The sequence below is a fragment of the Rhizoctonia solani genome, chromosome 3 (assembly GCF_016906535.1).
Source record: "Rhizoctonia solani chromosome 3, complete sequence".
In the NCBI taxonomy this organism is placed as follows: domain Eukaryota; kingdom Fungi; phylum Basidiomycota; class Agaricomycetes; order Cantharellales; family Ceratobasidiaceae; genus Rhizoctonia; species Rhizoctonia solani.
The window spans coordinates 1,602,886-1,618,166 of NC_057372.1; the positions used below are offsets into that span (position 1 = coordinate 1,602,886).

At 45.0% G+C, this 15,281-nt stretch overlaps 3 protein-coding genes across 3 annotated transcripts; 2 read left to right on the top strand and 1 right to left on the bottom strand.

Moving 5' to 3' along the window:
• Positions 1–1,371: 1,371 nt before the first annotated feature.
• On the bottom strand, positions 1,372–5,972 carry RhiXN_02906 (Retrotransposable element Tf2 protein; the record flags this gene model as incomplete). The annotated part of the gene is made up of 3 exons (XM_043322723.1): positions 1,372–1,743; positions 1,804–4,749; positions 4,824–5,972. 3 exons carry the CDS (start codon positions 5,970–5,972, stop codon positions 1,372–1,374), a joined length of 4,467 nt encoding a protein of 1,488 aa, XP_043178219.1.
• Positions 5,973–12,812: 6,840 nt separating this feature from the next.
• RhiXN_02907 (Retrotransposable element Tf2 protein) lies at positions 12,813–13,241 on the top strand (the record flags this gene model as incomplete). Its single annotated transcript, XM_043322724.1, has 1 exon — positions 12,813–13,241. One exon carries the CDS (start codon positions 12,813–12,815, stop codon positions 13,239–13,241), a length of 429 nt encoding a protein of 142 aa, XP_043178220.1.
• A 1,061-nt stretch (positions 13,242–14,302) lies between these two features.
• RhiXN_02908 (Retrotransposon-derived protein PEG10) lies at positions 14,303–14,864 on the top strand (the record flags this gene model as incomplete). The annotated part of the gene is made up of 2 exons (XM_043322725.1): positions 14,303–14,551; positions 14,610–14,864. The coding sequence occupies 2 exons, from the start codon at positions 14,303–14,305 to the stop codon at positions 14,862–14,864; spliced, it is 504 nt and encodes a 167-aa protein (XP_043178221.1).
• Between the last annotated feature and the right edge of the window lie 417 nt (positions 14,865–15,281).

Sequence of the window (15,281 nt, forward strand, 5' to 3'; positions counted from 1 at the left end):
CTGTACTTTTACACCAGAACCAACTATCTAAGGGCTATATTACTGGGAAAGACCACATTATCATGCCCTAGAGGCGTGACCACCTTAGAATCCACTAAGTCGAAGAAATAGTGAATATATGCGCTATTTTATTGAAGATTTATGGATATATGCGCCTTTATGCTGTTTAAGCGCTGAGCGTGTATTATGTAATCAAATCACATGACTTTGAGTCATGTGATCACGTCTTTCTTATCTTTGGTCATGTGACCTTATCTTTGTTGTTATGTTTGTACATGTATTTACTATTCCCTTCCCTTGTGAATATATAAGGAGGGTTCTGAGAGCCTTAAGCCTCAGAACTTGACCTCTTATCCCTCCAACACTACCTACCCTTGGCATACAATCAGGTGCACCTTGAGTGTAATAGTCCCTGCCTTGGTTTTAGCCCTGCTATCTTAATAGCATAGTGCACTTTACTTATATTGGTCTTGTCCACCCCTTATCTGGCATTGCCCTTGAGCATTGTTAGACCCTACTAGCTGATAAGTCCTATATTAGGCAATAGCTTGTTAGGTTACCTCTTTGGTAGTTGTTGGCTCTGACACACATAAGGCAGTGTGGGAATGTGTATCCATGGTGATGAAGGGCCTAAGGCTGGTGACAACTGATACTAATACTAGCTACTGGTAAGTGAAGGACCTTAGGGGTCCAAACTACTGACTGATACTTCTGTAACCTGTCTGTGAAGGTAGACAAGGTAAAATCTACTTGGTGTCTCCAAGCAATTTTCCTGCTGTATATATATACTGAGGAGTAATGTTGTACTCCACTGTAAGGTGGGTACTTGCTAGTGGTGGGCGCTTAAGGCTGTAACTACTACAGACACTGCTTAAGTAATCTACTCTAAGGCTATACTTCTTAGCGCTTAAGGCGCTCTACTACTAGTTACTGACAACAAGGGGGCCTTAGGCCTGGGAGGTGTGATGAGTGAATATAGGGGGTTAACTTCTGAGATGACTAAGGCCAGCTACTTAGCTGGCTTCTGATATCCTCCTCTAATGAGTAAGAGACAAGGTAAAATCAACTTGGGGTCTCCAAGCAATTTCCCTGCTGTATATATAGAAGAGAGTGCACTATTTACAAGGTCTGTGCACGTGAGAAAAGAAGTACAGGTGTGAAATGAGAAGTGTGCTGCGGGCTGCGCAGAAGCGTGGATTTCTCCTTAAGCGCCCTTGGCACGGCATCTTGGTGCGGCATCTTGGCATGGTAAGCGCCAAGATCATGTGATCAAAAAACATAAGATAATCAGTTCGGAAAAATAGTAGAAATATCAGAAAATTTGTGCAATTCTAATGGTATATGTTAAGGGAGTGTAACATTGCCCCCCCCTTAAAGGCTTTTGGCGGAGTCACAAGCCTTTTTCAGTCGTGATTTATTGAAGCAACGGATTTCTTCTTGACTATGTTCCAGTAGTTCCTCTGGTTCCCAAGAGTTGTCTTCTGGCCCGTATCCTTTCCATTTGATCAGGTAGAACCACTTTCCTTGTTGCCTCTTGGAATCTATGATCTGTTCCACCTTGTATTCTTCCTCTCCTTTTATTGTTTCAGGAGGAGGGCGTTCCGGGAATGGCTGGTTTGGTGATTTGTGGCTTTTGGAAAGTAACCCTACGTAAAAAACATCATGGATCTTCAGTGATTCAGGAAGCTTTAGGCGGTATGCGTGGCTTGAGATCTTCTTGGTGACTTCAAAAGGTCCTAGGCGCTTGGGGTCTAATTTGTTGGAGTTGGATCAAATCTCCACATTCTTTGCGTCTAGCCATACTTTTTCCCCAATAGAGTATTCTGGGGTTGTGCCTTTTACTCCTGCCATTCTTTCCTTTGTCATCCTTAAAGCGGATTCTGCTTCCTTCCATTCCTGTGCAAGGGTGTCTGCTATAAGGTCAGCTTCTGGGACATTTGCTGGGATGTTGGATGGGTTCATGACCGGGTTTCTTCCATAAACTAGTTCAAAAGGGGTTTTCCCTGTGGCAGAATGCTTGGCGTTGTTATATGCATACTCAGCCAGTGGCAACCATGTGGCCCAATCTGAGTGATCTGCAGCCACATACAATCTGAGGTAGAACTCTATGAACTGGTTGACCCTTTCTGTTTGACCGTCTGATTCCAGGTGATAGGCCAATGAGAAGGCGGGCTTAATTCCAAGTTGTTGGTATAGTGCCCTGAGGAACTTCCCGGTGAACGTGGTACCTCTATTGGAGACGGTTTTCATGGGTAACCCATGTAATTTCCAGACGTGGTTGACAAATAAGTCCGCTAAACCCTTTGATGTGACCTTTTTTGAGGTGGGAATGAAATGACCAAATTTTGAAAAGGAATTGATTACAACCAGTATGGCATTGTGTCCCTGGGATTTGGGGAACCCTGTGATGAAGTTGTAGGATATGGTGTGAAAAGGATAAGGGGGGACTTCTAAGGGCCTCAGGGAGATAACTGGGGCATGCGCGCGTTGGTTGGCTTGACAAACTGGACAGCATTCAACCCATTCTTTAGCAGAAGATTTCATTCCGGGCCACCAATAGTTCCTGCTGACAAGTTTGAGCGTCCTTTGTTGGCCTGGATGACCTGCCAGTGGGGAGTTGTGGAATTCCCTCAATAGTTGCTCTTTCAGGGGTTCTGAGTCCAGAACCACCAGTTTTCCGTGGTACCATAGCAAATCTTCTTCCCAATCATAGTCCTTATAGGCCTTCCTAATTGAGGGGGGCGCGTTGTCTGCATCCTCAGTAAGGAACTTGATAATTGGTTCCAGTGATGGATCTTCCTTGAGCTTGGTGCAAATATCCGTGACAATTTCTAATTCCTCTTCCAATGTATTTGCAAAAACCTCTGGCGGTAGCACGACTTCTGGTTCTTGGGGGGTGTCAACATAGTCCAAGCGTCTGGACAAGGCATCCGGCTTCCCTGATTGCTTCCCTGGGCAATAATGTATTTCAAAATTGAAATCGCTCAGGAATACGCGCCATCTAGCATGCCGTTGATTGAATGTCCTTGCCTGCATCCAGTACTCAAGGTTGCAGTGGTCTGTAAATACCTGAATTGGCTTGTCCGTAGCTTCCAGGAAAATACACCATTCCTCCAAGGCCTTGATGATGGCCAGGAGTTCCTTGTCGTGAGTGTTGTAGTTTCCCTCTGCCCCTGAGAACAATTTGGACATATACACAATTGGGTGTAGTTGGTTATCTGAGCCCCGCTGACTAAGAATAGCTCCCATGGCAACCCCTGAGGCGTCTGTCTCAAGGTAATAAGGGAGTCCTGGGTTGGAATGGATGAGAACCGGCGACTTGGTAACAAGAACCTTCAACTCCTGAAATGCTGCTTCCTCTAGGTTGCCCCATGACCAGGGGGTTTCCTTTCTGGTAAGGTTGTGCAGAGGGCGTGCTACTGAACTGAAATTGGGGATGAAGCGGCGGAGGTAGTTGACAAATCCTAGGAAGGCTTGGACCTGCTTGACTGTTTTGGGGGTTGGCCATGACGTGACTGCCTCAATCTTCTTCTGATCCATGGAGAAGCCTGCCAGGGAAATGACTATACCCAAGTAATCCACTGTGGTGACATGGAAGTGACACTTGGAGAGTTTACAGAACAACTGATTCTTCATCAACCGCAATAGGACTTCCTTGACATGGGTTGGGTGGTCCTTGGGGTCTTCTGAGAAGATCAGGATGTTGTCCAAGTAGATAACCACAGTGACGTCAATGAGGTCCCTAAACAGGTCATTCATGAAGTGTTGGAAGGCGGCTGGGGCATTGGTAAGGCCAAAGGGCATCACCAGGTATTCAAATAACCTGTACTTTGTTCTAAAAGCTGTCTTCCATTTGTCTCCTTCCTTAATCCAGATGTTGTTATAACCCCAGCATAGGTCCAGTTTGGTAAATAGTTTTGTGTTCCTGAGTTTGGCCATTAGGTCATCTTGCCTGGGTAGAGGGTAGACGTTTTTGTGGGTGACGTCATTGAGTTTCCTGTAGTCCACTACCAATCTGAGAGAGCCATCTGCTTTTTTAACAAACATAACTGGGGCGCCTGCGGAGGAGGTGCTGGGGCAGATCTTTCCTGTGGCTAATTCCTCCTCAATATGTTGTTTAAGGGCCTTAGATTCTGCGTCTGTCATGCCGTAAATAGGACCAGGGGAGAGTTTGGCGTTGGGAACAAGGTCTATTGAAATATCATATTCCCTGTGTGGGGGTAAGACCTTAAATTCTTCTTTGCCAAACACTTGAGCAAATTCATGGTACTGTGGGGGGAGGTCTGCCAGGGGATCCAGGTTGGCTTCTTCTTCAGAGGCAATCTGAACCTGTTTGGGGAATGTGACTGACCCCTGTTGCCAATCTATAAGAGGGGATTCTGCTGTAAGCCAAGTCATGCCTAGGATAGCCGGAGTGTTGCCAATTGGGCAGACAAGGAAGGGGATGGAGTGTGTATGGCCATTGGCTGAGACCGCAAGTTGAACCTGGTGCCATATGCAACCAGTCTGTGAAATTGTACCATCTAACATTCTCACAACTCGTGGATTTTTGAGTTGGGTTTTTGGGATTTTGTATTTCTCAACAATGGAGGGGGAAATGAAATTGGATGTTGCTCCGGAATCTATCAGGGTTTTGATGGGGGCCGTTGGGAAGTTTTGCGCTATTAAATTGATGTATAGAAGAGGGCGTTTGTTTGAATCAAGAGCAATAGATACAAATTTGGAAACAGCAGATTCTATGGGCGCATTCTTTGTAACCAAGGGTTTGACGGTAATCCTTGGTTTCAGTCTTTTCCCAACTTGTCATCAGCCACCTTGGCTACCTCTTTGATGGTAGCCTTCCAACCATTGGGGCACTGTTTGATTCCATGCCCCTTTTGACCGCACTTGACACAAAGGCCAGACGCGCGGCGTTGATCCCTTTCTTCTGGTGTGACATAGTTAGGGTCCTCTGATAATTGGACCCAATGCGTGGTGGTGGTTGTGGAAGTGGTTGCAGTGACCGGAGACTTGGCAGGAGCCTTCTTTGGGCGGTTCTCCTTGTTTTTGCGGCAAGTGTTGTCTATTTTAATTGAAGCCGCAAAGATGGCTTCAAGTTTGTCAGGAATATTATCCTTGGTGGACAACAATTCCTTGACCTTCCAGTGAAGGCCGCGTGTGAATTGGGCAATGTACGCCTCTTCATTCCAGTCAAGTTCCGCCATAAGATTGCGGAACTTGGTGACGTACTCAGACGTGGTGGTGGTCTGAGTAAGCGCGGCAATTTTCCTGGCGGCCGCCCGCTTTGCATCCGGATCTGCAAAGGCTTCTTTAAATTTGGCCGTTAAGGCCAGGATAGTGGTTGGTGGGTTACCCTTGCCCTTGATGATGGCCCCTATGAGGGGAAGTGCCCAATCGGCTGCTTTGTCTGTCATGTGGTAAAGTATCCACACAACCATCTGCTCTTCTTTGTCAAACTGGTCCCTATGAAGGGCAACCCAGAGCATCATCCAATCAAGCCATTGAGTGGCCTTCCTTCCCCTAGTGTCCCCCTTATAAGGGTCTGGTAATTCCATTTTGGGCCGTTTTACTGAGGACCCGGAATCAAAGGGGGTGAGGGAACTGAGGGAGCGTTTAGGCGTTCCCATAGGCTCCTTTTTGGGGGCTCTTCTTGGTTCCTCTTCCTCCTTGGAGTCAAACCCTGTGCCTCTTGATGGCCTGAATGGGGCCTTGAGTCCAGGCCTAACCGTACCTGGAGTGTTGGTTTCCCCTCCTGTGTGGGTTGGAGGGGTGGTAGGCCCAGTCAATGGGCCAGGCTGGGCTTGTTTCCCTTGGTCCTTGTTGCCAAGGAGGTTGGCAGATTCCTTGCATATGGCTTTAAGCTCTGCAAGCTGTTGGCCTTGAGATGAAATTTGGGCCTGCAAGGACCCAACTTGGTTTGTGAGGGCAAGGATAGCCTCAAGGAGAGCGGCAGTGGTTGGCTCCGGTTCCATTCTGGGCAGGTCTTGCGGAGTGGGAGATGTGCTGCAAGAGGGCGGTTGGGAGTGGGCTGGAACGGAACAACGGGAGGAGTGACTAGAAGGACGGGAGTAGGGGTGTGGGACGCCAGAGCGTGTGGATGGAATAGTGGAGACGGCGTGGGAGTGAATTGCCTGATGCAGGACTTATGAGCGGATTTTATGCAAGGGGTTATTTGCTAACTCCTTGCGTCAAGCACCTAGCGTTGAACAATCCCTACAGCAAATCAGCAGATCTGGCGATTGTGATATGTGCGGGTTTTTTGCAAGCGGGTGTTTCAGCTGTCTAGGAGCGCTACTTGCAGAGTTCCAGCAAAACTTGTGGTATGCGGGCAATCAGAGCCTGTCAGCCTTATAGCAATTTGGTACTACGTGGGACCAACGCTAGTTTGATTATTAATAGCAAAAGGCAAGTCTGTTCACGTGATTTCCCTCATGCTAGTACTGGAGGTCCTCTTGTTGTCGATCAAAGCCTACAGAAAGTCAATTTTACAATGTTGTACTCCACTGTAAGGTGGGTACTTGCTAGTGGTGGGCGCTTAAGGCTGTAACTACTACAGACACTGCTTAAGTAATCTACTCTAAGGCTATACTTCTTAGCGCTTAAGGCGCTCTACTACTAGTTACTGACAACAAGGGGGCCTTAGGCCTGGGAGGTGTGATGAGTGAATATAGGGGGTTAACTTCTGAGATGACTAAGGCCAGCTACTTAGCTGGCTTCTGATATCCTCCTCTAATGAGTAAGAGACAAGGTAAAATCAACTTGGGGTCTCCAAGCAATTTCCCTGCTGTATATATAGAAGAGAGTGCACTATTTACAAGGTCTGTGCACGTGAGAAAAGAAGTACAGGTGTGAAATGAGAAGTGTGCTGCGGGCTGCGCAGAAGCATGGATTTCTCCTTAAGCGCCCTTGGCACGGCATCTTGGCGCGGCATCTTGGCATGGTAAGCGCCGAGATCACGTGATCGAAAAACATAAGATAATCAGTTCGGAAAAAATAGTAGAAATATCAGAAAATTTGTGCAATTCTAATGGTATATGTTAAGGGAGTGTAACAAGTAACTATTTACAAATTGATAAGTGTAGGAGAAGAAGTCTAAGTATAGGAGAGAAGTGTGCTGTGGACTTGTGCAGAAGCATGTTTGTTTTCTAGGCACCCTTGGCACAGCATCTTGGCAGGTCTTGGTGTGGCATCTTGGCATGGTAAACACCAAGATCACACAATCAAAAGAGTAAAGATAAATAGTCCATAAAAAAATAGTAAAAATATCAGAAAATTCCGGAGATTCCAATGGTGTGATTTGTAGGAGTGTAACAAGGATCAAAAACAAGGGTTTGTTTTTCCCAAGACATTTGAGAATTATGTTTTTTAACCATGACATCCCTAGGACTAATTGATGATTACCAATGTTGGATATATGGCATTCTAGTTCTTTGGTATGGTTGCCAATAGTACATTTAAACTGGGTATAGTGAGTGATTTGGCCAGAATCAATTTCTAAACCATCAATGGTGTGTAATTTCTTGGGAACAGAATGAGGGAAAGTGGGAAGTTGATGGGTTTCCACAAAAATAGGGTGTATGAAGCACAAAGTTGCTCCCAAGTCAATCATGGGATTTCTTTGGTAGGGTTTAGCCAAAAAAATGGATTTTTGGGATTGAGGAGTTTCACACAGAACTGCTGTAAACAACACATATATTTGTGAAGAGTTACATAGAGATAAGATTTTGTAGTTGTTATTTACATGGTGCAGTTCTGCAATCATACAGCCAAGTGCCTTACTCCTTAGTTGGCCCCAGCTTTCCCTTTCCTAACTCTTCTTCATCAGCAACAACTTCAAATCTATTTTCTTCTTTGGGCCTTTCCCATGACCAATCAACATTTGCAACATGCCCTGAAAGTGCCTTGGAAGGACAACTTTGCCCAAAAGGGCCCTTTCCCCCACAAATATGGTAGATGATACCTGCTAAGCCTTTACCATCTAGATCCATGGGTTCTGGTCCCTTAGGATTAGCAGCAGGTAAGGGTGTTGTCATGCCCTAGAGGCGTGACCACCTTGAAATCCACTAAGTCAAAGAAAATGTGAATATATGCGCCATTTTTCTAAAGATTTATGGATAAATGCACTTTATGCTGGACTAAGCGCCGAGCGCTTATTATGCAATCCAATCACTTATCTTTAGTCATGTGATCATGTTTTTATTATCTTTGGTCATGTGACCTTATCTTTGTTTTGATATTTGTTACTGTATAAACTATTCCCTCTTCCTGTTGAATATATAAGGAGGGTTCTGAGAGCCTTCATCCTCAGAACTGAACCTCTTATCCCCATCCCACATATGCTACCCTAAGACATACACTTAGAGCATTGCCTGAGGGCATACCAGTCCCTGTCAAAGGTTCCTTGCCCTGCTATCTTTATAGCATTAGTGGACTTTACTATATTGGTCTTGTTCAATCCCTTATCTGGCATAGCCTTGAGCTTTGTCAGATCCTACTAGCCTATACCTAAGTCCCTCTGGGCTGTTGTTAGCCAGTTAGGTTTACCCTGTGGTAGCTGTTGGCTCTGACATTAGGTCAAGTTCTTCATCACCAACCCCTGTGGGCAACTAGGGCATCAGTACTGGCACAACTCAAACAGGAGTGATCTGTGGTGGGGGGTATAATATTCAAAAACTCAAAGCTGGACACTCTACAGTTGGTTACATTGGCTGATTGCTGCAAAAGTCCACCCAAGTAGATTGCTGGATCTGCCTTCTGCATCACAGATAGTCAAAAACCCACTTGCAAATAATGCACTCTACATCATGCTTGTCCAAAGCTGTTGATTAGTTGAAAGGGATTGTTCAACACTAGGTATTGAGACAGTGATTAGCAAATAGAAAGTGCAAAACCAACAACAAGGCAGAAAGACTGCTGTTAAACTTCACTAGCAGGGACAATCATCATTCCCCCCATCTATCCTACACTGAGCAGCAAAAGTATTGCAGGTCAGGAGGGGTCAAAAGTTTATCTCCATTGCTGAGCAGCCAATCAGTGAATCCCATCCAAATTTCACTGACACATGTGGCCATTGTAACACTATGTGTTAGCACAAAATCTTACAAATCCATCAAGAACTAAGCTCACAACCCCACATTTGCTGCAATACAACCTGCAAAACTTTTGCCAATTGTGTTGAGCATCTTAAAAATCTGCACATAACTGATTATGCAGTTCAGTATAAGTTCTGGTATTGTGCGCACACATTCTGAGTTATATGGCCCATTGCTGGACAGAGTATTAGCTTGTTTCACCCATTAGGGACTGTGTAACAGAACTGTCTTCTCAGGGCCAGTAAAAGAAACTCAAAATTGCAGTTGCATTGCACTCAAGGCACTGTGTGGGCTGGAAATGCTTTGGGATATCTCAGCTGACTGCTGGTACCCAGTGAAACAGTTTCCATGACCTTCCCATACCTGGGACTGGCAATATGAGAGATTGCAGTGGGTTAGGCTGTATGAACTGAAAATTGAAATGCCACTCATGAGCTGGAATCCAAGCTAAATGACATAGAACCTCTAGCAGTAGTAGATACAGGTCAAAGGTATGCTGAGATCAATGATCTATGGCAGCAGTGATGTGTACACAAAGATAGCATGCAGTATACACAGAGATTGCAACCAATGGGTGGGGTCTCAAATTGAACATGTTCTAACTCTGTGATTGTCAATCAGGAAACAGCCAATTTTCCATCATAAGGTCTATCTTAGAGAAACCTTCTGCTGTATGAGTTTCAACCTCTTCCAATTCACAATCACAGAGTTAGAACATGTTCAATTTGAGACCCCACCCATTGGCTGCAATCTCTGTGTATACTGCATGCTATTGCTGTGTACATGTCATTGCTGCCATAGATAATTGATCTCAACACACCCTTGACCTGTGTCTACTACTGCTAGAAGTTCTATGTCACTTGGCTTGGATTCCAGCTTATGAGTGGCATTTCAATTTTCAGCTCATACAGCCTAACCCACTGCAATCCCTCATATTGCCAGTCCCAGGTATGGGAAGGTCATGGAAACTGTTTCACTGGGTACCAGCAGTCTCCTGAAATACCCCAAAGCATTTCCAGCCCACACAGTGCCTTGAGTGCAATGCAACTGCAATTTTGAGTTTCTTTTACTGGCCCTGAGAAGACAGTTCTGTTACACAGTCCCTAATGGGTGAAACAAGCTAATACTCTGTCCAGCAATGGGCCATATAACTCAGAATGTGTGCGCACAATACCAGAACTTATACTGAACTGCATAATCAGTTATGTGCAGATTTTTAAGATGCTCAACACAATTGGCAAAAGTTTTGCAGGTTGTATTGCAGCAAATGTGGGGTTGTGAGCTTAGTTCTTGATGGATTTGTAAGATTTTGTGCTAACACATAGTGTTACAATGGCCACATGTGTCAGTGAAATTTGGATGGGATTCACTGATTGGCTGCTCAGCAATGGAGATAAACTTTTGACCCCTCCTGACCTGCAATACTTTTGCTGCTCAGTGTAATGTGATTTAGTCATATTTGCTCTAGAACATTCTGATAATAGCTTTGGGTCTATCTCACTAGAACTTATTAGGACTAATTGGTCTTTATGTATCAAATAGCTCAGACTGTACCTCTCACGTAATTTTGTCTTTTGTACATCATGTATATAGTTATTTGTTCTCCTCCAGGTTATATATAGCCCCTCAGGAAGACTTTTTGGATGCATCCTCATTTTCATCCCATTTTACCTCTTTTGTGAACTTGAAATCCAATAGATCTTCCTACCCAGTTTAGAGTGTCTTATTTTGTTTACTTAGCCCCTTAAGCTCACTAAACTTAACCTGTAGGATATTTTGGTGCATATAGCCTCTAGCAAGGTCCCAATAGACACTTGGTAGCTAGGAAACGCTCTAGGGCAACCTGGAACCTCTTGGGTAAGTCAGTTAGGAGAGTTAAAGGTTGTTAAAGCAGCTTGAACACTTTAATTAAGTGCAATATGAGTCAAATAAACTAACAAATCCAGATATATTACAGTAAGTAACTAGGACTCAGTACTAACTTTTATACTATAGGTATAAGCATAACCAACCTCCTGCAACTGCAGTGATTACTTGGTTATTGTTAGGTGTAGTGCCCACCCCAATTACTAACCTAGTTTACTTTTATATAGATAGCTCATTGCCTTTCATATCCATAGATCATTGATCTATTAATCATTTGCTTATATTCTGTGTATAATTACATAGTGCCTAATACCCTACTCTATAACACTACCCTTACATTGATTCCAATAACCCTGAACTCCTTTACCTCAATACACACCGTTGCCTGTGTGTAGTGCAACTCAGACACTTTGTTAGACACCAGATTGTGCAAATCTTCAATGGTCTCACTAGGATCAAGACAGGCATCACCACTTATCACTCCAGCTACACTAGAAGGTGCCTCCAATGCTCCTGCGGCATGCACAAGGGTAGAAATACATCCAGACCTTCTATGGCTACACAAGGACATTACAAAACTTGATCACCTACACAGATATCTCATAGGCAACAATATCAGCAGCAGATCAGCTCCTGGCGCTTTAGTGGCTGCTGGAAAAGAACACAACTCAACATATCAACCATCTGGATGCCTGGAAGCATACCCTAATACAGGACTTCACACAGGCTGGAAACACAGTCCAACTGCAGCTCAACCTTCCCAGCAGCGCAGAACCTCACTCCACCCATCAGAATGATCACCATGGTAGACAACACCTGCAAGGCCCTTTCTGGCTCAAGCAGCTTAGGCAGCAAGGGCTTCTTGGTCCAAATCAACAAGTCTAAGTCACCATGAACTGGCATGAACCCCAGAATGTGAAACAGGTGCAATCATTCCTAGGCTTTGCAAACTTCTACCATTGCTTCATTACCAACTCTTGCTTAGCTTGCCCTCTGTACAATTTTACTCAGAAGGAACAACCATGGATCTGGCAAGAAGAACAGAAGGCTGCATTTGATACAATCAAGGCTGAGATTTGCAAGGAGCCTGTTCTAGCTCACCCTGATGAATCTAAACCTTACACCTTGGAAACAGATGCTTCCTGAGCAGCCATGGGTGCAGTGCTATCTCAGAGAAAGGAAGATGGTTGCCTACATCCTGTTGCATTCATGTCAGCCAACCTTTCACCTGCTGAGCTGAATTATGACACACATGACAGGGAGCTCCTTGCCATCATTTGGGCATTTGAGCACTGCAGAACATTCCTGGAAGGAACTGAGGAGCCAATTACTGTGTTGACCAATCACAAGAACCTGGAGTACTGAAAATTGGCCAGAACCTTTAACAGGCATCATGCGTGCTGGTATCTCATGCTGGTGTCTTACAACTTTGTCATTGCTTACTGGCCTGGGAAACAGTAACAGAAACCTAACACCCTGTCAAGGCAACCAAATCACTTGGATCTAGAGCCATCTCCACAAGTCATGATTCCAGAATAACAGTTTCAATTATCAGCACACATTGACACTTCCTTGCTGGATGAAATTAATTAAGCGACTGAGGAGGATCCTAGCCTAGACACTATCCTGTTAAATGTCTCAGACCCTAAATCCATGCCCCATAGCATTGCACAGAAGTTCAAGGACTATACAATTCATGATGGTCTATTTCTGTATCAAGGAAGGATAGTTGTGCCAGATGAACCTGAGATCAAACAGCAGCTCCTGTCTCACTTCCATGATTCCCCTGCTTCTGGACACCAAGGAAGTGCACAAACTCTGGAGTAAATCAGTTGTCATTATTACTGGCCAGCAATGAAATTCCAAGTCAATTGCTATGTGGAGTCCTGTGACATCTGCCAAAGAAGCAAGGGGCATGTGCACAGCTATGCTTTCAACCCGCTTTCTGTCCCTGCAGGTCCCTGGGAAGACATCTCATATGATTTCATTGTCAAGTTTCCCAGGTGTAAGGGATATGAAAGTGTTCTGCTGGTTGTAGACCGCTTCTTAACAATGATGTACTTGATTCCCTGCAAGGAGGCTGCTACTGCTGAGGATGTAGCTCAGATGTTTGTGGAGCCTATTTGGAAGCTGTATGGGACTCCCAAGTGCACTGCGTCAGACAGAGGCACTACATTCAACTCCAAGTTGCTCAAGGCACTCTGCAAATTGCAAATCAACCCCAGCTTCTCTACTGCTCACTATTCGAAGTTGGATACACAGACTGAAATCAAGAACCAATGACTGGAGGCTTACCTGCACCCATATCTTAATCATACACAGTCTGGTTGGGTTGATTGGCTCCCACTGGCTGAATGTGCTCATAACAATGCCATAAGCAAAGCAACAGGGAAATCACCATTTGAGATTGTGTATAGCTGCCCGCCTGTCATTTCACTGGTTCTGGAACACACGGGATTGCCTGACGCTGATGATAGAGCTGAATAGCTGGCTAAGACTATTCAGGAAGTACAGAGATCAATCAAATGTGCCCAGGAGTGCTACAAACAGGCAGACAAAGAGAAACCACCTCCTGAGTTCAGACCTGGAGACAAAGTTTGGCTCTTGACTTCCAATATCACCTTGCATTACCCCAACAATGAGCTGGACCACAAACAGTATGACCCTTTCTGTCATGAGCCTCACCTCCTGACATGACTATGTATCGCCTATTGCTTCCTCCTCCCCCCAGTGCATGCATGTGGGCAACTCATCTGTATCCATCATATCTGTTTGTATAGTTTCTATCTTCCTTGTTTATGTTCTTCCCACTTCCTTGTTCCCTTCTTGCACTTAGTTCAGACTCATTCTCTTCTAAGTGCTTTTATCTCGCTTATTTTGCTGTGCGCCGGTCCGGTTTACTGTGCAGAGCTTTTCAGCTATACGCTCTATCTTGCTTCTCGGTTGTGCGGCCCGGATGCTGTCCCTTCTCATGTATCTACTCCCTTTCACTTTTGTTATAAAAGAAGACTGTGAATTGGCTTGGAAACCCCAAGAACAATTCATCTTGCCAATTTCCCACTTCCTTATCTGTGTGGATTGTCTCATTACATCACAGTAATCATCTCATGCTTGGTGGTGGCATTGTGAATTGTTCTTTCCTGGCTATAGCCAATCTATCAACCCGGACATCACTCAGGTTCTCATTCCCACCTTTAGTTCTTACACCTCTCTATTCTCTTGCCACGGAGTGCACTGTGTTATTGCACACCGCCAACTAGGCTATTATCACATTGATTCAGACAGACCCAAACTCTTTTACCTCAATACACCTCTCAAATTGCATATAGTTTGCATCAGACGCTATGGCAGACGCCAGACCAGGCAAATCATCAATGGCCTCACTTGTATCAAGGCAGGCATCCCCTCTTATCACTCCAGCCACACTAGAAGGACCTTCCAATGCACCTACAAAGTCACGCAAGGGTCCAACTCTGTCCAGAAATCCTCTCGCAGCAAGAGGATGCTACAAAACTCAATCACCTGCACAGACATCTCATAGGCAACAATGCCAGCAGCAGATCTCAACCCCCAGCGCTCCAAAGATTACTGGAGTAGAACACAGGGCATCTTATCAGTCATTGAGACGCTGGGAAACAAACCATGTTGCAGGATGTGACACAAGCAGTAGAGAGTTTAATTCAGTGCCTTATCACTGCCCCCGGCAGCACAGATCCACACACACCTCCCAGAAGAGTCTTCACAGTCATAGATAACACCCTCAAGGCCCCTTCTAGCTCAGGCAGCTCATGCAGCAAGGACTTTTTGGTGCCTATCAAGGATGAGCCTGACCCAAAGGGAAACAAAGGGTCAAGTTGGAGTCACCATGTTACAACCAGGAAAGAAATGACCGCTGTGAGTTATTGAGACGATCCACGCAGATGAGAGAGTGGGAAATCGACAAGGTGAATCGTTCTTGGGGTTTCCAAGGCAATTCACAATCTTCTTTTTATAACAAAGTGCAAGGGGGTAAAACAAAGAGAAAAGATGGTATCCGGGCCGCACAACTGGGAAGCAAGATGGAGCATATGGCTCAGAAGCTCTACACAGTGAACTGGGCCGGTGCGCAGCAAGATAAGTGAGCGAGATAGAAGCACTTAGAGCGGAATAAGTCCGGACTGAGTGCAAGGAGGGGAGAAAGAAGTGGGAAGAACATAAACATGGAAGATTGGAACTATACAAACAGATAAGATGGATACAGATGAGTTCCCCAGACAGATGTATTGGGGGGAGGAAGGAAGTGACAGGTAACACATAGTTATGTCAGGAGGTGAGGCTCATGAC